The sequence below is a fragment of the Dromiciops gliroides genome, chromosome 2 (genome assembly GCF_019393635.1).
Source record: "Dromiciops gliroides isolate mDroGli1 chromosome 2, mDroGli1.pri, whole genome shotgun sequence".
Lineage (NCBI taxonomy): Eukaryota > Metazoa > Chordata > Mammalia > Microbiotheria > Microbiotheriidae > Dromiciops > Dromiciops gliroides.
Window position 1 is genome coordinate 96,953,780 of NC_057862.1, and position 22,740 is coordinate 96,976,519.

Below are 22,740 nucleotides of genomic sequence, written 5' to 3' on the forward strand. Positions count from 1 at the left end.
CTAGTAAGTGTTAAGTGTCTGAGGCCGGATTTGAACTCAGGTACTCCCGACTCCAGGGCCGGTGCTCTATCCACGTGACAGTATCTTTTAACTGTATTTACCCACATCATTTTGTATACTTTTATTTTAGAGTTCTCTTCATAATGAAGTTCTTTGGTATAGCCTTCTTATAAACATAAAATGCTTTCTACTTCAATATGACAATCATAATAAAGCCATATTTTTAATGAGGTAAAATATCAATGGATAAGATGTAAGGACATTTTAATTCTTTCTAAAAGGGGGGGGGTTTATAATATTTGAAACTCATTTTCACTCAATCCTTTCTATGAATCTTTTTAGTTCTAATATTCTTCAAATTTTGGTTCTGCCACTTATTATGTGACCTTAGGCAAGTCACTAAATCTCTCTGGGCATGATTTACCTCATCAGCAAAATTAGAGAGTTGAACTAGAAGATATGTAATGTCCCTTCTAGTTCTCAGTTTATGACTACGGCTGCCTTCTGATTTCCATCTTACTCTATGTGCCACAAGCAACTTGTAAATGATGTAATATATAACACTAAATCAAATACAAATTATAAGGGTTTCACAGAACCACAGATTTGAAGGGACCTTATGCACCATCTAGTCCAAGTCAAGAATTCTTCTGTAACATCATCAATAAGTAGTCATCTACTCTTTGCCTCCTGACCTCCAAAGAGAGAGAACTTCCTCCATTCCCAGAATACCTTTTCAAATAGTTCTAATCATTAGGCAATCTTTCTTTATACCAAACTGAAACCCATCTCTCTGTAACTTCCACCCCTGCTCTTAGATCTGCAAGCACAGTAAATCCTCCTTATATACAATAGTTCTTCAAGTATTTGAAAAAAAACTATCATGTTTTTCCTCAATCCTATATTCTCCATTCTTTTTTTTTTTTTTAGTGAGGCAATTGGGGTTGAGTGACTTGCCCAGAGTCACCCAGCTAGTAAGTGTTAAGTGTCTGAGGCCGGATTTGAACTCAAGTACTCCTGACTCCAGGGCCGGTGCTCTATCCACTGTGCCACCTAGCTGCCCCTATATTCTCCATTCTAACCCCTCCCCCCCCACCCGGGACCTTTAATCAATCCACATGGCATGTTCTCAGTTCTCTTCATCATCTTGGTTACTCCTTTTTATATTATTACCAGGTTATCAAAGGCTTCCCTAATATATGATGGCAGAACTAAACAAAATCCTCATACCCTTCTCAGACAAGATACTATCTAGCTGCATCACTCTATCATGTAATTATTTATGGAAAATGGTTTTTGAACTCAAGTGAAACACATTTATCACCATTAAATGTTATATTACTATATTCAGCACAACATTCTAAACTGTCAAGATATTTTTAGACTTTGATTGTATAATATAATATGTTAACTACCCTTTCAAGATTTGTGTCATCTACAAATCTAATTAGGATATCATTTATTCCTCTATCCCAGTTACTGATAGAAATGTTAAATAATATAAGATAAATCAGAGGTACTGGATCACTCTTCTGGAGGACTCTTTCAAAGTTGCACTGAAGCAGTAATTAATAAATCCAATGTTCTTTCACCCATAACATCACTGATCTCAATTGTTTTCTAATATCTGAATCTAGCTTCTCTTTAATAACTTTTCAAGTTGTGTTAAAAAAATAAAGCAGTATAAATTACTTGTTTTATGTTTCATTATTAATATAGAAGCTATAGTGTTTTTTGAAAACTTATAAGTAAATAGAATAAATCTGTTTTGAATTTTAACATTCTTAAAAATCATTTTAGTAAGAAAATGGGGTTTGGTAATTAAAAAAAAATAAGGTAAACTATAATGAAATAACCCTATAGTCATGGTTCAACAGGCCCCAGATTCTTAATTGACAACTATCTAAGAGATGCCATTGCATTTAAAATGTCATGACTCAAGATAGCTTTCTTCAGAATATATATATATATATATACACACATATATATATACATATATATACATATGCATATATAAATGTGTATATGGGTGTATACCTAAGAAACTTGTCTGCTTCTTACAAAATACTTAAAACTACTGAGTAATTAATATTCTCAAAGAAAAACAAGCATGCTAAAGATATGCAATCATAAATTTCGATTATGTTACAAGTAAAAAACAATTTAATAAATATAGAAATAATTCACTTAAATTAAGTGAAACAAGAATCTTTTTGCTCCTTTACAATAAAATTAACAAGCTTGGTTTTAGAGGATTATAAGCCAAAATGTATTATTCTTTTCTTGATTCTTCAATACTAAGCAAGTGGTTTATTTATTCAGCCTAACTTTTGACAATTTCAAAATTCGTCATTCAGAATATTAAATGTTTATTACTAAAGAATGTGTGAGAACCAAAAATCAGTCCCTATTGTTGGTTTAGAGGCAGATTTTTCACTGGAGAAAATGATCTAAATATTACATCAATTTATAGAATTATTCACTTGTCTTCCTCATTTATTGTTAAATATTTAATTTGCAATACTAGAAAGGATATGACGATAATAGTAGCTCACATTTATATGGCACTTTAGTGTTTGCAAAGCACTTTACATATATTATCCCATTTTAGGATATATGATATGTTCATTAGCACAAATTATCAACAAGACATGTACTTTGGAGATTTTCCATTTATAAATGTGCAGTTTTATTTTAAGAAACTTGGCAGCTTGATAAAGAGCTCTTGACATATTTTCAGTTGGAAAGAATGTGTAATAAGAAATTTTGTGTCTAATTCAACTCTGTACTAAGTTGTTATTTTCCTCTTAGTATCAGGCTTGTCCACAGAAAGTCTAACAGAGACTTCAAGGCAACAAAATAACATATTTGAAAGATCTCATTTGTTTAGTTGTTTCAAATGAGAGACAGAGACAGCATGATTCAGGGGAAAGGATATGGATTTGGAGTCAAAAGAGTAGGACAGCTCAGATGACAATTCTGCAAACTACACCCCATGTCATCTCGTACAAATAAATTAACTTATCTGGTTCTTTGGCCATCTGGAAAATTAGGAAACTGGAATAAATTAGCTCTAGAATCACTTTTCTCTAAAATTCTATGATTATATGACACACTTGGTACTCATATAATCAGATGCAATGGAAAGACCATTAGGTTTGGAAGATGAGGATCTGAGTTTGAACCCTGGCTCTGCTATTTACTATAAATGTGACCAGATCACTGATAAAAATTACCAAAACTTTATGGTCAAGGCTCTATATCTACAATATATAATTCCCGATCAGTAACCACAAAAAAGGAAACCATGTGGCACAATGAATAGAAAGCTGGGTCTGGAGTTGGGAAGAACTGAGTTCAAAATTAGCCTCAGACCTTTACTAGCATATGACCCTGGAAAGTCACTTAACCCCGGTCTGCTTCAGTTTCTTCTTCAGTAAAATTGTGAGAAAATATATGTAAAAGATTTTATAAACTTTAATGTGCTATATAAATTATAGCTATTACTATTAAGATTTTTGTTATAGATGAAACCCAGATAGGGGAATGTCTTTCTTCTCTCAGTAAACTTACCCTCAATCTCTCAATAGAAAATGGGATACTGTTACAAACCTTTGAGAGCACCCTATTAAGATAACCTAAATGCTGGTATTTTCCAGGCCCCTTTCTAAGTCACAGTGCATATGGTTCCCCCAATCAATAGTCTTGAAGCTAAAATAGTCCAAACCTCAGGGAAAACTAGCCCTCATCCTAGGGACACTAATTTTAAAAGATCCCTCACAGATCTGAGTAACAGTGATAATTAGGTGAAATGAAAAAAAAGCTAACCATAGGCATAGGAAACTAAACAGATGAAATAGCGCTTTTCAGAGATAGCAACAATTTTTGTGAGGCAAAAGAATCCTTAATGCATTGGTTCCAGATGTCCCAGTGAAATTTTACTAATACCCCCAAAAGCTGACCATCAATTGCCTTCTTGCCTACCCTCTGTTTTAAAACCATAACCATAGATCCTTATAAGGAAGAGTTTAATCACCATTTGGCTATCTATCACATTCAAAGGCACTCTATCTCCTCCAGTCATACCCAGCATTCCTCTTTGTGTGGACATCACTATTTTTCTAGACAGCTACCAGAGCTACTCTAATCTCTCATGTCTCTAAGGCAAGCTGGTAGGAAATTCCCATAGCAAAAGCCTGATTGCCATTGAGGTGGAGGCACCACCTGAAGAGCATGAGCATGAGCAGTGGGGGCTTATGAAGAGAATGTATGATGCAATCTACGAACTCTACCTCTTTTTTTAAATGTCACCCCTCCTCTTGCTGTCCTACATATGGGAATTGGCAGTGGAATTAATTATTTCATCTTTCTAAAGAGAGACAAGAGCAATTCCCATTTTGAGCTTCCAAGTGATTTGATTGACTTTGCAAGGGAATCATCTGTAAGTTGCCTCACATCCAAATAGCCTCCTCTCCCCTCCAAAGGGGTAGCAGATGTGGTCACTGAGGAATGAAGGGTAAACTGAGAATAATGGATGAATTCAATCAAACCACTGGTTATTTGGGGGGAAGTGATAATTATTAAACAATCCCAAACCACTGATTTGATTTCCTCCAGAGCTTTCTTTTTTTAGTCCTGTTTTGTGCACAGACACAGACAATTCCAGTATTTCCAAATAGTTGTTTTTTTCTATTAATGGCCTATCTGTATCAGTATTTTAAAATATTGCATTTATGGGGCGGTTAGGTGGTGCAGTAGATAGAGCAGCAGCCCTGTAGTCAGGAGGACCTGAGTTCAAATTTGACCTCAGACACTTAATACTAGCTGTGTGACCCTGGGCAAGTCACTTAACCCCAATTGCCTCACACACACACACCCCAAAAAAATATTGCATTTATCAAATAATATTTTCTGATCTAATTCCACAACTTGGCTATTTGTCCTAGCAACTAAGTCTTAGGAAAATATGTTTTGTAATTATGTCCAGCAGTTTTTCACATTAAGTAATAAAGTACAGGTTTAAGTCTTTTGTATTACATAGAAATCACAAAGAAACTCCTATAAATGGTGATGAAATTATGAGTTCTTTTTGAAAAACAACAACCTATGTTATCAATTTTATCAGAGAATGAAAACCCACTGTGCAAATTAAGCATGCTAAATCATTGTTATTATTCTATTGACTTTAAATTCATCCTACCTCTTATCTTCTGTAAGTTGTTCATTATTCCTTCTGTAATATTTTCCCTCTTCTATTTTATAATATTTTAACTAAAAAATGAGATTTTTCTGTCTTGCCAAGTGTCAAGACAACTATGATAGTTATATCATTATATGTCTACCCTGTACATACCTTCCCTCCCAACATGCACACATAAATATAGGACCAATACTTAAGCAGTTTGGGGAGGCTATTTTGAATAGTAGTTATTCAGATCCACAGTTCACAAGCTAGTACCTAACACATTTTTGGTTAACATACTAGAGACATACAAAGCCAATGAAAAGTTCAATCAAGATAATAAACAAAGTAACCAATCAATCAATAAGCATTTATTAAGTATTTGTTATGTACTAGGAATTATACGAGGCACTAGGGATACAAAGATCAAAACAAAACATTCCTTACATTCTAATGGGAGAATTAAAATGCACATGCACACATCTCTAGATGTGCTAACATATATAAGAACATATAGGCAAAATAGGTGTGTGTTCAACCTGACTAATGTGGAAATGTTTTGCATGACTGCACACGTATAACTTACATTGAATTGCTTGAGTTCTTATGGGCACGGGTGGGGAGGGAGGGAGGAAGAGACTTTGGAACACAAAGTTTTAAAAATCGATGTGAAAATTTCTTTATACATGTAAGTTGGGTAAAATTCTAAATAAATGGACAAATAGATAAATGAATGGATGGATGAATGGATGAATAGATAGATAATAGATAGATAGATGAAATAAAAATAAAATGGATATGCTTGAAATGGCAAAAATAGGTGTATATTTCTGTATCTATACATACCCATACACATATACATGCCTATATATAAGCATATATACATTTAAAGAGGAGGGGTCTGGCCAATGAGGATCCAATTCTTAGAAGATGTGCAGTATGTCCTCTCTGGCATCAGTGGAAGCTCAGTGAGCCTGTTTCTAGGCATTTGTAATGGAGGGGATTCTCTCCCTATTTTAGAATATGCACAGTTATCATCTACTTGTTTCTCATTGACCACCATACAGGCATTGCATCTACATACAAAAGGTTCTAGTGAATGACCTTTAGCTCTCTTCCATGGGGACTTTCAAGGAAGAATTACTGTGAGCTTCTGTGGGGGAGAAGGGGTATAGAGCTATCCCCTTACCCAGCTGCCATGTGTCACTAAACCTTTGGTGTTTCTGTCTCTTTTCTTTTCTGTAGTTATTCTTTCTTGAGTCTAGGTGAATGAGTTTTAGGAAACAGGCTTATTGCTGTTTGTCCTTCATTATCAAAGAGGACCATGACATCAGGATGATGTTATGACTTGCACTAAATTGGATTTAAATGAGGAAGGGCTGTGCAAGGTCACCAACCTCACTCTCTCCTCCAGAGCCATCTGGGTCCAGTAATATATGTCAGGACGACTGGAGATGGCCCTGGATGGGACTGGAGATGGCCCTGGATGTTTAAGGCAATTGGAGTTAAGTGACTTGCCCAGAGTCACATATCTACTAAGGGTCTGAGGTAAGATTTTAACTCAGATCCTTTCAACTTCAGGGCCAGTGCTCTATCATAAGCTTTGAAAGATTAGAGAGTTATCAGAAAAAAAATAGGTATCAGAATCTTCTGGTAGCCACAGCAGCTAGATCTAGTAAGGAACCAGCTTTGAGGAGTAACCTGCTTAAAAGCAACTTGACACTGCCTGTACCATACCAAGAAATGAACTTGGCAGGGATTCCTTGAAAGAAAAAAACCTCAGAGGTCCAGAAAAACACCCCAAGGGGCATCTAGGTGGCACAGTGGATAAAACACCAGCCCTGGATTCAGGAGGATCTGACTTCAAATCTGGCCTCAGACACTTGACACTAGCTGTGTGACCCTGGGCAAGTCACTTAACCCTCATTGCCCTAAAAAAAAAACACAGAAAGGAACCACCCCTCAAATAGGGGAAGAAGTCATACTTTATAGCAAAGCATCTTAAACTGTAGGTCATTGCCTCATATGGGATCATGTAACTGAATGTGGGAGTCACAAAACCTTTGGCAGTGTTTGATTTATATGCATATTTTATACACCTATATACCCGGGGTCATGTAAAAATTTCTCAGGTGAAAAGGAGTCACAAGTGGGAAAATTTTAAGAAGCCCTGCTTTGTAGGAACCACTTTGATTCAGCTCTCTCCCAGTAAAGACTATACTATATAGAAGGTGTATAGAAGGGTGAGTTAACTTCCACATTAGAAGGGACTTTGTACTTCAGTACTTGCTATACTTTCTCAATAAATATACCTTTGTAAAGTTACCTGATGCTACTGATTAATGGATACTAGAAAAATAATGCCTGGTTAACTGATGTTGGGAGAGAGAATACTGGATGAAGTCTTGTGAGTCATATATACCGAAGGGATGCATGGTAACCTCGAGCAAAAGTTACTAGCAACTGAGGAATATCAGCAGGCAGTGGCCCTAGAACCAAGTCTTGGAAACCAGTGGTTCCAAGAGGTCAAGGTATTAGATGAATTCATTTAAGGAATGAGGGACAATCATTGCAAAGGCATGGAGAGAGGAGTTGGTGTGCCACATCTGAAGAACAGTAAGCTGTAAGAATTTCAAAATGCCACAAAGAAAAGTTTATATTTGGTTCTAAAGATGATAGAGAGTTTATTGGGAGGAGGCGTGTGAATTAACTAAGAAAAAGAATCAGATAGCTAATTGCTACCCAGATGGCTGAATATTGCCAGCCCTATCTCTCCACCCCTACAAGATAACCAATTGGTCACAGTCCCATGAAATCTCCAGACATCCCAAACTTTAAGGAGGGCACCATTTAAACTTATGGATTGGTTTTAGGGTGCTAAAGAATAGCATCTATGAAGAGTCTCTCTTCAATAACCTCTATTTCAATCTTAAGTAGCAGGGTATATTATCCCCCAGTCACCAGAGCTCCAAACATAAGGCTTAGGATGTCTAATCCTTTTCTCTTTCCCTGTCTCCACAGACCCTCTCACACCACTGACTTCTTCATAGGCATTTATTCTCCTGCCTCATACTTTCCCCATGAGATCAGGTGTTTGAGTTTTTTTTGTTTTTTTTTTTTAGTGAGGCAATGGGGGTTAAGTGACTTGCCCAGGGTCACACAGCTAGTAAGTGTTAAGTGTCCAAGGCCGGATTTGAACTCAGGTACTCCTGACTCCAGGACCGGTGCTCTATCCACTGCGCCACCTAGCCGCACCCTGGTGTTTTTTTTTTTTAACTGATTGTTTCACTCATGAACAAGTGAGGGATAAAATGCCTAAAGTAAACATGTCCCTTACAAAATATTCCTGTTTCACCAATATACCATTGATATAGGAAACTCTTAATGAGAAAATGTTGTCTACTAATGAAGGCTAATACTTACTCTGCAGTTTATAATTTTAGAGTTGACCACAATACTAGCAGGTTAAATGACTGACCCAAACACACTAAATATGTGACAGAGACAGAATTTAAACCTAGTTCATGATTCTCACACAAGCTCTCTATCCATGAGACTACATTACCTTTCAAGAATGAAGTAAATATCTGTTTTTCCTACACTAAAAAATTCATATTAGTAGTAAATATTATTTATTTCACCCTGAAGATACTCTCAGAACAGAGAGCTTTAAAACATATTTCTTGCTAACAGGTACATACATGCTTAGAACCTAAAAGGCAACCTTCATGAAATCTAAGCAGCAAACCTCAAAGAAATTTACTATCTTGTTCCCCATTTTTCCTATATCTATTTTCACACTTGTCCCAGGAAATTACTGAAGGAGATAAGATGATGCAATGGAAAGAGTACTGAACTTGGAGTCAGAAGACCTGAATGTGAATGCTGATTCCACTCCCTGTGTGATGTGGGTTCAATTACTTAAACTTCCTGAGCCTTAGCTCTCTCATATAAAAACAATATAGGTCAGATGAAATTGTTTAGTTCCATCACCCTATATCCTCTTTGCCTGGTAATATTTGAAACTGTAGGAAGTAGTGCAACTAACAAAAATAGAAGAGTTATATCACTACAGGCAGTTTCAAAGAAACTGTATAGGTCAAACAAAAGACTAATAACCTTGAATAAAATCATGACACCAATGTGTACATATTGTTGCTATAACATAAAGCTTAAAACAAACATCTAATGAGAATTGTCTTTCAACATTCATGTTTGATAAGATTCCACTACATGTTCAAAGATATAGTAATAAAAAAATCATCATCCTAGAATAATCATCACTATTTAACTAGTTTTTAATTAGGAAATTTTTCTTAAAGGGGGAAAAGGAAAAAGAAGAGAATGGAATAGCGTTTATGTAGCACCTATTACCAAGCAAGCATGATGGCAAGCACTTCACAAATTTATTCCATTTGATCTTCACAAAAACCCTGCAAGGAAGGTAATGTTGTTATCTTCATTTTATAGTTGAGGAAATGGATGCAAACAAAGGTTAAGGGACTTGCCAGGGTCACACAGCTAGTAAGTTTCTGAGACCAAATTTCAACTCAAAGCTTCCTGACTTCAGTCCCAGAGCTCTATTCATTTTTCATTTCACCACCCAGACGGGGGAGGGGAGAATGAAGGATCCATATCTAAATTGAAAACCTTATCAATAGTTTCAGGAGCATGCATACACCACACACACACACACACACACACACACACACACGCACATGCACAAACACTCTACTTGAAAACAGGGATTATGTTTTGTTTTGGTTTTTTGCAGCATGCCTTATACGGAAATATGTTTTGCTTGATGTCACATATATAGTAGGTATCATATTATTTACCTTCACAGTGGGTGGGGAATTAACTGGAGGGAAGGAGAGAATTTGGAACTTTAAAATTTTTTATTTAATATTTAAAAAAATTAATTTCATTTAAATTTTTAAAAATAAGAATCATAGTTCTTTGACCAAACTTTGATCTCACAGTATATCATGGTGATACAAAAGTATGTCTAAATAATTTGTCCCATAAAAAAACAGGGGGGCAGCTAGGTGGCGCAGTGGATAAAGCACCAGCCCTGGATTCAGGAGTACCTGGGTTCAAATCCGGCCTCAGACACTTGACACTTACTGTGTAACCCTGGGCAAGTCACTTAACCCCTATTGCCCCGCAAAAAAAAAAAAAAAATAGGAAGCAACAATCACCAATTTTAAAACATAGGTTCATCAAAAATAGGTTCATGAAGAAAAAAATCATGCCAAAGTACCTATTTCTTTTTTACAACATGATTAAGCTAGCAGATCAGGAAAATGCTAGGTATAATGATATCAGAAATTTTGCAAAACATGTGACAAATGTTATAAAAATTAAAATTAGATAATGGTAGAGCAGGTAGATTCACTAAATGAAGGTTCAATAACTGTCAGGTAGCATGGCATGGTAGATAGGGTGGTGGAACTGGAGTCAAGAGACCTGGGTTCAAATCTCATACTAGATATGTGAGCCTGGTCAAATCATTCAACTTCTCATCTCAGTATACTTACTTCTAAAATGAGGGGAGTGGACGAGATAGCCTTTAAGGTCCCTTCCAGTTCTAAAGCTCTCATCTTATGCATTTCCAGATCATGAAAGCAGTGATTAATGAACCAAAATTAAGTCAGAGAAAGATGTTTAATGGACTACTAAATGGCTCTATGCTTGACCTTGTTCTAGTCAACATTTTCATCAATTACTTTAATGAATGGATAAATTACATTTTTATCAAATTTGCATATGACACAAAGTTGGAGGAAAGAGTCAATTTACTGAGTGATAAATCATAGGCTGATGGAACGATGGAATTTAGAGCTAGAAGTGCTCTCAAAAGTCATCGAGTACAGTCCTAGCATTTTACAGAAGTAGAAACTAAGACCAGAAATATTAAGTGACTTGGGATATAAAATTATCTCAACATATTAAAACTATAGGTTAATTCTAATGACATTAAATTTAACAAAGGTAAGCAATATGGTAGAACAACTGCTTTTTGACATAATTTATTCATCCTACAACCTTAAAATACCAAGAAAACTTTATTAAGAAGAAAAAAAACATAAACATAAGGTACCCTTCTGAAATAACAATGAAAGGCAAAATAAATCCTTCCTGATCTTTCCATCACTTTTGATATTCTCTTATGTCACTGTCTCATGACTCTGGACCTTGCCAATTGCTGTCCCAATTGTGGCTCTCCTTCCTCACTTCCACCTCCTGCTTTCCCTGGCTTCCTGTATGACTCAGATCAAATTTCACCTTTTACAGGAGTTTTTCCCAAGTCACTCATCTCTCCTCCAAAATATCTAATTCCTTCCTTCTGAGATTGCCTTTAATTTACATTGCCCATGTCTTATCTGTACATTTTTAATGCTATTTCTACTATTAAAATGTCTTTCTTTACATTCCCCAGAACTTAGTAAAGAACCTGGTCCATAATAAACAGTTAAATGCTTGTTAACTAACTGCCCACTGCACCCACTCCTTCTAGCTATACCTAACACAACCTGACTGTGAGCCAAAACTCTAGTGAAAATAAACCAATAGGCTTGAGCTTTAAGCCTTGACTATAGTAAATTTTATACTGGTCCCTCAAGGTTCTGATGTGGTGTATGCCAGCTGCCATTCTCCCCAATCATATCCTATAACAAGCACAGCACATTGGTTATGCCCAGTCAAAGGATGGAAAGGGAGATCAACAGTGCATAGAAAAAGGTGGGGAGAAATGGGCAGTGCAAAAGAGTTTCTGTGTCTGAGGGAGCTATAAAAAAGCTACAACCTGTTCTTACCCATGAAGTTTCCACACAGCAAGCACCAAACTGTGTGTGCTCTTGTGCCTCTGAACTCAAAGAGGCCACCTTTTGAGAGCTTCAACAAAAGAAAACACAACAGCCATGGGAGAGGGAAATGATTAACAATGCAGAGGCCAAGCTACCAGGAAGAGAAGAGAGTGCCCAAGGGAGGGGAAAAAACCATAAGTCCATTCCAAAGAGATGGTCCAAAAGTAAGACTTGTAATGAAGTACAAAAAATTTGCAAGGGAACTAAGAAATGCAATACTACACAGGCAATTTATTTTTTAAAGCAAAAATATTAAGACAATAAATTCATCTTATTTCCCCATCCCCAAGATGATGAAATAGCAACAAGAAAGTCTGGACTACTTCAAACAAAAGATAAAACTCTTATAAAGAATTTGCCATTGAAATTGAGTCCATCAATCAATATTTATTAATAATAATAAATAATTATGTGTCAACTTTTCCTAAATGAAAAGCAGTTAAATAAAAGGTAGCTAGAGAAGAATGAGCACTAAGCAGTATGTACATGGGAGGCAGAGGAGTGAGGAGAGGGTTTTCATTGAAGGTGCTGCTTTAGGTGCATCTTAATGGAAGAGAGAGACTCTGTAATAAGAACTAAAGAGGGACTACATTTCAGAGATGGGGGATGGCCTCTGCAAAGATCAAGGTGGAATGTCTCATATGAGGAATAATGAGAAGGTCAATTTGTCTAGACTGTACAGTGCAAGAAAGTACAATGATGCTAGAAAGAAAGGCTGAGAATAGGTCATGAAAGACTTTAAAAGCTAAACAGTTTCTATTTTATCCTGTGGGCAATAGAGAGCTGCTGTAATTTATTTAGTGGGAGAATGGCATAGTTAGATCTGTGGCTAAGGAAAATCATGTTATCAACTTCATGGAGGAGAGATTAAAGTAGGAAGATTTCCAGGAGTATCTTTTGGAGACCTTGACAAAAAATAACAATATTTATTTGGATTAATAAGAGTTTTGTAATTTAAAGAATAAATTTTAAGTAGGAATAAAAAAAGAAGCATTTATTAAATGGCAACTATGTTTCATACACTTATTTATTTGCTTACTTATTTGCTTTCTTTTTTACTGTCTTTGCTTCATTTCCTGCCTAATTACTTAATCACAGAGTTGGCATTGCCTTGGGCAAACTGACACCTGGCAAAGGCCTTAGGTTAAAAGGCCAAAGTCTCCCACTGCATCAAGGACCATTTCCAGTCATTTTAGATAGGGAGGGAAGGAGGGAGAGAGAGAGAGAGAGAGGGAGAGAAGGAGAGAAGGAGAGAGAAACAGAGAGACAGAGAGAGAGAGAGACAGAGACAGAGAGAGAGAGAGAAAGGGAGGGAGGGAAGTAGGGAGGGAGAGAGAGGAAGAGAGAGAGAGAATCTTGCTACTGGACTTAGATGGTTCCAAAGGAAAGAGTAAGGCCGGTAACTTTACACAGCCCAGCCTCACTTAAATCCAATTCATGTTATGACATGACCTGATGTCATGGTCCTCTTCAAGAACGAAGGTCAAACGACAACAAAAACAAATGTTATCTCATTGTGGGGGGGGGGCATAGAAGTTTCTGATTTAAAACTATATTATAAAGCAGAATCATCAAAATTATTTGGTACTGGTTAAATTTTTTTAAAAATCAATCAGTGAAATATACTAAATAAGGAAGAAGCAAAAATAACCCAGCACAGTAGCCCAGTGTTTCAGAAGCCTAAGAACATAAACTACTAGGGGAAGATCTCCCTATCTAAAAAGAAATTCTAGGAAAATTGGAAAGCAATCTGGCAGAAAATAAATTTAGACCAGCTTCTTACATATATCTCACAGTGAACTCCATATGGACATGTAACCTAAAAATAAAACATCACGTCAAAAAAAAAAAGAGGAAAATGGTAGGAAGTAACCCACTAACTATGACTAAGAAGATAATCTGTAATTAAACAAGATATAGAAGTGATGGTAAAAGAGTATTAGGCATTTTGAATTCTTAAAAGGGAAAAGATTTCACAAAAATAAAATCAATACAGTGAGAATAAGAAAAGCAGTCCAGTGGGAAAGTCATTTTATTAAATATCTCTGTAACATATTACCCAAAAGACAAATGGTAAAAGGCTATAAAGTTTACAGATTTGCAAACTATCGATAACTATATGAAAGTCTTCTGCAAAGCATTTATAATGAGAAATTTTAATTTAAACACGTCCAACTCTCATTTCACACCCCTAAAATTGGTTAAGATTACAAAAGGCAGAAACAATCAGTATTGAAGGGGCTACAGAAGGTTGGGTATATTAATACACTATTAGTAGAACTCTGAATTTGTCCAACTGTACTGGAAAACAATTTGCAGTTGTGAGAGAAAAGTCACTAAACTGTTCATACTCTTTGACCCAGCAATTCAACTACTGAACATATGCTCAATAGAGTTAAAATGCAGAAAGACATGTCCCATATGTGTCAAAATATTTATAGCAGCACTTTTGTTGAAGCAAAAATCTATAACTAAAATGGGTACTCCTTAGCTGTGGAATAGTGAACAAACTATGGCTCAAGTTAAATAGAATATTCTTGTTCTAAAAAAATACTCATGTAAAAAGATTACACATGTAAATAATTCATAGATATATGGAAATACTTCTATGAAATGATGTAGAATAAAATTAGTAGAACCAGAATAATATATCTAATGAATAAAATAATGTAAACAAAAAACCCCACTAAAACAATGCTGAACTCCAAACAACTATAACAGCCTAAATTATTCCTGAGGAAGAAATGATGAAATATATCTCCTTCTTATTAGTCAGGAGGTTTATGTCTTTTGGTATGGAATGTTGTACAACTACCAGATGTGGAAGCTATGTCAGTTGATTTTGCTTAATTTTTAGCCAAATGGTGGGGTCAGAAGCCATAATGCAAGAAGCTGAGAAAGGGAATAAAGAAATAGAGGCAATGAGACCAGGAGCATTTCAATAAAAGGGAGGAGAGACATGGGGCAAATATGTAGGGGATGACATTTTTAAATGAATATTTTTTAAACAGAGGTGAGTTTCTTTTCCTTGGAAAAATTAATTTGTATAGAAGAAACACACTGTAGACAATAGAGAAGGAATTGGTTAGTAGAAAGATAACATTTCAAGATAAAGGAAATGATGGATGTGGCAAATTCCTGGAGGAAAGAAAGGTAACTGGATAAAGATTACAAACAGAAAGGTTAGCAAAGAGATCAAAGAAAGAGTACCTATAAATGGAAAAAAATATTCATAGCAGCACATTTTGTTGTAGCAAATAAATGAAAATGATAGCAGTGTTCATCAATTGGGGAATGTCTGAAGAAATTATGATACATTAATATAACAATGCTACAGAATTATAAAAAATTATGAAAGGCATGATTTCAGAGAAACCTGGGAAGACTAGCATGAACTGATCGAGAGTAAAGTGACCTGAACCAGGAATGCAATCTATATGATAAAAACATTGTAAAGAAAAACAATTTTGAAAGCCTTAAGAACTCCAAACAATGCAATAACCAACTACAAATCCAGAACACCAATGATGAATCCTGCTTCCCATCTCTTGACAGAGAGAAATGGAGAAGAAATCAAGAGAAACTAGAAATGGAAAATCAGAAAAATTTTTAGTTATTGCCAATGTGTGTATCTGTTTTGTTTGACTATGTTTATACAAAGAAGTGCTTGGATGTGGGAGTTATAAGGGGCTAGCAATCATACTGTCAAAAAAGAGAGAGAAAAGAAAATAGTGTCAATGAAACTTTTTTAATACAGAAATTCAGAGAGACACAAAACAGCATTGAAACTCATGCTGGATCTGTTATATTCTTTTAAAAAAACATGTTAGACTTCATAAAGGTTTATGATTTTATGTGTATTACTCTTTTTCTATTCTTCTTTGAATATGGAAATAGTCATGTATATTGATATTATGCAATGTCATAAAAAAAGTTTTCTAAACCAGAACATTTTATAACATATATTACAGGGGGCAGTTAGGTGGCACAGTGGATAAAGCACCAGCCCTGGATTCAGGAAGACCTGAGTTCAAATCCAGCCTCAGACACTTGACACTAATGAGCTGTCAAGTCACTTAACCCTCTTTGCCCCACCGCCTCCCCCCCAAAAAAAACAATATATTCTAACAACTACCTATTGGTAAATATACTAAATGCTACCAAAAAAAAATAAAAGAGTTAAATTTGACAAGGAAGATCAGTTTCACAGTAATAGCTTCAATTTTATCAGTGAAATAGGAGGCAAAGCTATATGCAACTAAAGAGGCATTTGAAGGTGGAATTGAAGGCTTGAAGGAAAGGATTAGACAGTATGAATAGCCACTTTAGGAAATGTGTTAGTGAATTAATCAGAAAACTTGATACCATAAATACGTAGTGGACTTAGTGCTAATAGTTGTGTGACTTTCTCTAGCAATGGCAGCAGCTCAGGAGGAGAGAAGACAGAATAGAAAGGTAACTAAGTATTTACAGTTGGAAGGACAAGAGGTTCAAAGGTATTGATACTTTCAGGAACTAGCTTACTATAAAGTTAAGGAAAATTGTTACAGAGCAAGAGTGACAGAAAGGTTACAGAAGAAGTTACAGTGAGGAAAGGGAATAAGGTTAGGAGGGGGAGTTTAGGAGAGAAAAATGGGAGAGGGGAATTTAAGAGTTCAAAATAACACAAGTCAAAATGTTTGGAGTATTAATATCTCTGGTATGATCACCCACTGTGAGTGGCTATGGTAAAATGAAGTTACCCATAGCAAAACTAATAAATAACCCCTTCCACAGCATCAGTGACAACTGGTTAACCAGTCACTGCTTGAAGACTGAGGTAGAACCCATTATTGATCAAGACAGGTCATTCTACTTTCTTCCTGAACTCCAGTCTAAGAAGACTATGAGTCAGGCATTGAACTCCCTGAGAAAGAAAGGTGACATGGCAACCAGCAGATGACTGAAATAAAAATCTAGATATGGTCATATATCTATATGTTTAAGTGCATGTCAAAGAGCTTGTTAGTGACAGCTAAAGAAAAGGTTTTCAAGTACCTATAGAATACGAGGTGTACACAAAATCCTCGAAGTCCTTTTTGACCAAGAAATCCTATCTACTATCATCAAACGAATCAGTAAGAGTAAGGCAAAAAAATGGAACTTTATATAAACGAATTCTTGAATCACTACATATACCATAACAATTTCAGGTTTATTTTCTAGTCCTTATGTACATTAAAGGCTGTCTCTTCTAAAACCCTGAGGATATAGCACCACCTACTGGTACTATTTTAAAATCTAATTCAAATTTCTTGAAAATTTTAACTTCTATATAAAACACAATCAATCAACATTTATTAAGCACTTACTACATGTCAGGTATAATGCTGTGCTCTGGGGATACTAAGACCAAAAAAGAAAAAGAAGAAAATAAGGAAAAATTCTGCTCTCAAGTGGCATTTTTCTCAAAATGCAGATGAGAATATTTACTAAAGGATTAAATGATAAAAACCTAATAGAAAGATACTTGATATTAGAAATTATTAGTCCCTAGCTTTTGGTCCTAATCTCAGACTACTCAGCATTTCTACTAAATTCATTACAAGGCTTTATAAAAAACAAAGTATTCTATTATTAATGGAAAGGGGGATATCATTAAATACATTATTAATAGTAACTCACAGATATGGTATTCCTGTATGCTGCTTGTATAACCATATACTGCCGAGTATCCAAAAATTATGATCATGACAACATCTCTACTATCCAGCTCCATAATATGTGCTGAGTGTCCCTCCACAGCATACTGCTGACCGTGTCCAAGGACAGTGGGGGTTTTTGTACTCCATGACTGACTATGTATGTTGAAAACCCACAATTCATCTGTGACATTGCCATTATTTGTTTCAATTTTGCCTCCATACATGAAGATATTTTCCTGTAAATTAAAAAAAATTAAAAGAAAAAGTTATAACTATTTTCTCAGAAACAGATAAATACTGAGGTATTAACTCTTTTTAAAAATTTAGTAATCACCCATAAAATGCACAAAACAGTCTCTACCTCTAAAAATTAGTGCTTTTAAAACTCATCTATTTTAATAAAGATAATATTTTCAAATTTTTTAGAAAAATATAATTGAGTGGAAAAGTATTCCTGACTCTGCTAATCACTTGATAAACCTATTTGTTTGACTAATGCCCCATCTTGATAAGAACTTGCATATTGATTCAGAACCTCTAGTCATATTTACATCAAAAACTCTTTCAAGATAGTTCCATTTGGTCTTTGGCCTCCCTCTCTGTAATAAGAAAAAACCTTTAAGAACTTGTTAGCAAATGAGAAAGACAGGCTTCTTCAGTCTTCATCAGCATTCTGTAAGATGTCTCTAATGCCTAGTCCCACACTTATATCTTCTCAAACCTCCTAGCAAAGGAGCAAAAAAGAAATTACAAAGTATTGTAATAACACTAATCTGTGCCAAAGCTCACCTCTGTCCAGTGAAAAGCTAGTTTCATTTCAACAAGATTAATTTGCAGAAATGTTCCTTGCTATTTTCTGGTGTTTGCATTGCATTCTGATGTGTTTCATATCTTCAACAAAGACACAAAAGATTACAGACTTCTGCTATTTGATTTTAAGGTAACCATGTCCCTTATCCTAAAATACACTAAAATGTAACATGACTTTTTAATTGAAATATAAGGTGTTTTTTCACAAAGTGAATAGAAAATAAAGTATAAGACAACTAATATTTTATTGAATCAGGTGATATGACTATGTTTTTCAAAGTCTGTGTATGGGTGTTAAAGAAAATGGAGTAGAGATGGAAATTTTGAGAAAGAATTTATAGACAATGAAACAATATATTTATAGACAACGAACATTTATTAAGCACCTGCTCTATACAGGCTACTATGCTAGGTATTGAGACACAATGTTTATATAAGATACTGTCTCTGCCTTCAAAAAAGTTTACACTCATAAAGAAAGATAAAATACCAACATATAAAATACCAAAACACATTATATGATCAGTACCATAGAGAAATACTAAAACAAAGTGCTATGTAAAGACTGAGGGGGGAATATTATTATAGTAATGAAATCATGTAAGGCTTTGTAGAACAAATAATATTTTTAATTTTACTGTAGAGACTGTAGGAAACTTAATATGCAAAGAAAGGAAAAGAAGACATTCTAGGCATAGTGACCAAACTGAGCAAAGTCATGGAAGCATGAGTGCATAAGGTATATCTGCAGAGCAGGGTACAATTCATTGTCAAAATATAGAATAGGGAAATATGAAATAAGGCTTGAAAAGGAGCCTAGCAACAGGTTGGGGAGGCCCTTTAATGTTAAGCAGCAGAGTTTGAAACTATAGAACCACTGAAGATTTCTGGTATCATACTTTATAGTTGGTGGGGGTGGGAAAGGAATAAGCATTCATATAGTACCTACTGTATACCAGGCACTGTGCTATGTACTTTATAATTATTATATCATTTAATCCTCACCACAACCCTGTAAAGCAAGTGATATTATTATCCACTTTACACTTGAAGAAATTCAGGTAAACAGGGCTTAAGTGACTTGCGTGGAGTCCCACAGCTAGTAAGTGCCTGAAAGTGCATTTGAAGTCTGATCTTCCTGACTCCAGGCCCAGCACTCTATTCCCTGTCCCACCTAGCTGCCTTTCCAGCTTACAAAGTGCTTTTTGAACAAAACGCTATAGAGTAAGGACTAGAAGTAGGACTTCCCAGTTTTACAGATGAGGAAGCTGAATCTTAGAATGGTTTCGTGCCTTGTCACTAATAAACAAGAAGGGTAGAACTTATATTTGTTTTTCCTGACTACAAACTTCCAAAACTACAATGATGATGAATTCGAATTTAACCTAATTACCACTCAAGGTACTTAAGGAAAGCATGACATGAATAATCATGATGGCTCAACAAGATAATTTTAGCAACTTTGTGTCAAATGAAATGTAATTGGGAGTTTCTGGAATTAAGAAAGATAAACTAGGAAACTGTCTTAGCAAAGAAGTAATGAAAATTTAACTAAGGCAGTGGCTATTAAAATAGAAAAGGAGGAATAGCTCTGAGATGCTCTTTTAATATTTCATTTATTCAATGAATCTGTTATCTCATCAAGGTAAGTACTCCCTCCTTCAGGACGATTGATGACAACTAATTCCAGTAACACAAAAGCAAAAACAGTTGGCAGGAATTAGTAATAGACTGCCTGGAGGTGAAGGAGAAGGCATAAAGGAAAGAGGGGGGAAAGGGAACTGATTCAATGCAACAAGACAAGTTATGAAATCATCTGCAAACACCAGAGTGAGGCAATGCCAAAGATGGATGTCACCATCAATTTGGACTAATTCCCACCAACCCTAAAATCAATCTGATTGTAGGACAGTCTTCTGAATCTGGAATGATTGATATATATAGTTTTTCTCCTGTGTGGACCACCCTAAGAGAATAACCCCAAATTAATTTAGTCTCATGAATGCCAGACATACAAATTTTATTCTAGTATAAATCTAATGATTAAGTTCTCCAGATCATGGAAACTTGGTTTTGTTTGAGCTTATGCAGGCCTAGAACTTAGAAAAAGAAGTATAAGTCACTGGATATCGAATTTATTGACACAGAAACAAACAAAAGTGGCCAAACCAAGTCAGAGTGAGCAAAATGCTTCTCAGACACACATTTAAAACAGAGGTAAAGCCTCTTTGGGGGCAGGTAGGTGGTGCAGTGGATAGAGCACTGAGCCTAGAGTCAGGCTGATCTGAGTTCAAATCTGGTCCCAGACATTTACTAGCTGTGTGACCCTGGGCAACCCACCCCCTAAACTGCCTCAGTTCCTCATCTGTAAAATGAGCTGGAGAAGGAAAGTCAAACCACTCCAGTATCTTTCCCAAGGAAACCCCAAGTGGGGTGACAAAGAGTTGAACCCAATTGAAATGCCTAAACAACAACAAAAAACTTCTTTAATTAGAATGAATATATAATACTTTAAAGTATTAAATAACTATTATTAATTACACAATGCAGAAAATAATTTTATTTTTTACCTGACTTCCTAATATCATCTACCAAATGGTTATCTGTTACACACAAAAATTTAATGACATTCATAGTAATGAAGTCATATTTTATTTCCTTAAGTATTATCAAGTACATTCAATTCAGATTTTCAGTGAGAATCAAAGGAAAGTTTTACAGTTACCCAAAACTTTCAATGCATAAAAATTCTTCTAAATTAATCTGCCCAAGATAGAAAGAACATATATGGATTTAAACTGGAACATGATAAATGCTTTTAAATGGCTATATCTACTATCCTCCATAAATAATATACAAAAAAGATTACTGAGATATCAACAATTACTGATACATATGCCTATTGACCCATACAAATAAAAGTTTTACAAAAATAATTTACATATGTATCAAAGGTATTCTTGATGAGAGTATCACAGACAGGCTTTCACAAATGATAATCCACCACAGCCCATTTATTTACCTTCACACAATTCACTGAAAGATGGGGAGAATAAAATATCCTGATATGCTTGTTGTTTGCTGAATATAAAAAATGTTTGATCTAATTAAACAAAATGTCACCTTAAAAGCTCTTTTCCAATAAGATATCACATGTGAATATCAAAAGTATGCAAGATTATTTGTAAGATATAACAAGAAAGATGATCTTGTTTGACAACTCTCCTCTGATCAACAGTATTAAGGAAAATGAAAACCAGAATGAGATATGCTCATCAAAGGTTTTTGTTCACCACACTTAAGGAGGAGAATAAACACTGAGTCCAAGGTGAAGATAAAGTAAGGTCTTCTCTATATTCCTTTTTGTAAAAGATATTAATCTGGTTGCAACAAGTACTGAAAAAATCTAGAATTTCAATAAGACCCCTAATCATTCAAAAGAATTTGGCCTAACTGCCCACAGGAAGAAACCAAGTAAATGAAAATGCCTATTTGTTGTTAAATGGACAAAACTAGATAAGTGTTCAATTATTATTTTAGCTCAGTGTTAGTAGTGTTTTTATACACATACAAATGCTTATATGTGTGTGTATTGTGTATTTGTGTGTGCATAATGTTATTCAGTTGTTCAGTCATATCTGACTCTGTGACCCCATGGACTACAGCACACCAATACTATCCATGGAGTTTTCTTGACAAAGATACTGGAGAAGTTTGCCATTTCCTTCTCTGGCTCATTTCACAGATGAAGAATTGAGGCAGTTTAGGGTTTGATTGACTTGTCCGAGGTCACACAGCTAGTAAATGTCTGGGGCCAGATTTCAACTCAGGTCTTCCTAACTCCAGGCTCAGCATTCTATCCACTGAGCTGCCTAGCTACCTCCAGAGACAGACAGACAGACAGACAGAGACAGGAAAATAGGCTAGGATTGATTTTAGGAAGTTGTAAGGCTCCTATAATGACCCTAAACCTATCTCTGAAAAAAAATATTTTAATAACAAGTATTCTACCAGGTACTGTTATACTGTTATACCATCATCATTCACAACAGTCTCTAAAGAATTAAAATTGAGTATCACTCAGAGTGTAATGTAGAAATAAATGGAGGTAACTGTACATGTATAACCTATAACTATGGGACCCTGGGTAAATTACTTAACCTTCCAGTGCCCAATGCAACTAGGACTTTAATTT

The 22,740-nt window shown here is 35.3% G+C and overlaps 1 protein-coding gene across 2 annotated transcripts in view; it reads right to left on the minus strand.

The window, feature by feature from the left end:
- The window catches only part of ATRNL1 (attractin like 1), a 1,132,449-nt gene that overhangs the window by 1,006,328 nt on the left and 103,381 nt on the right, over positions 1-22,740 (minus strand). For both annotated transcript variants that reach the window (XM_043982337.1, XM_043982338.1), the window contains exon 8: positions 17,716-17,971. In XM_043982337.1, the coding sequence (XP_043838272.1) occupies positions 17,716-17,971 (256 nt within the window). The remainder of the gene's footprint in view (positions 1-17,715; positions 17,972-22,740) is intronic.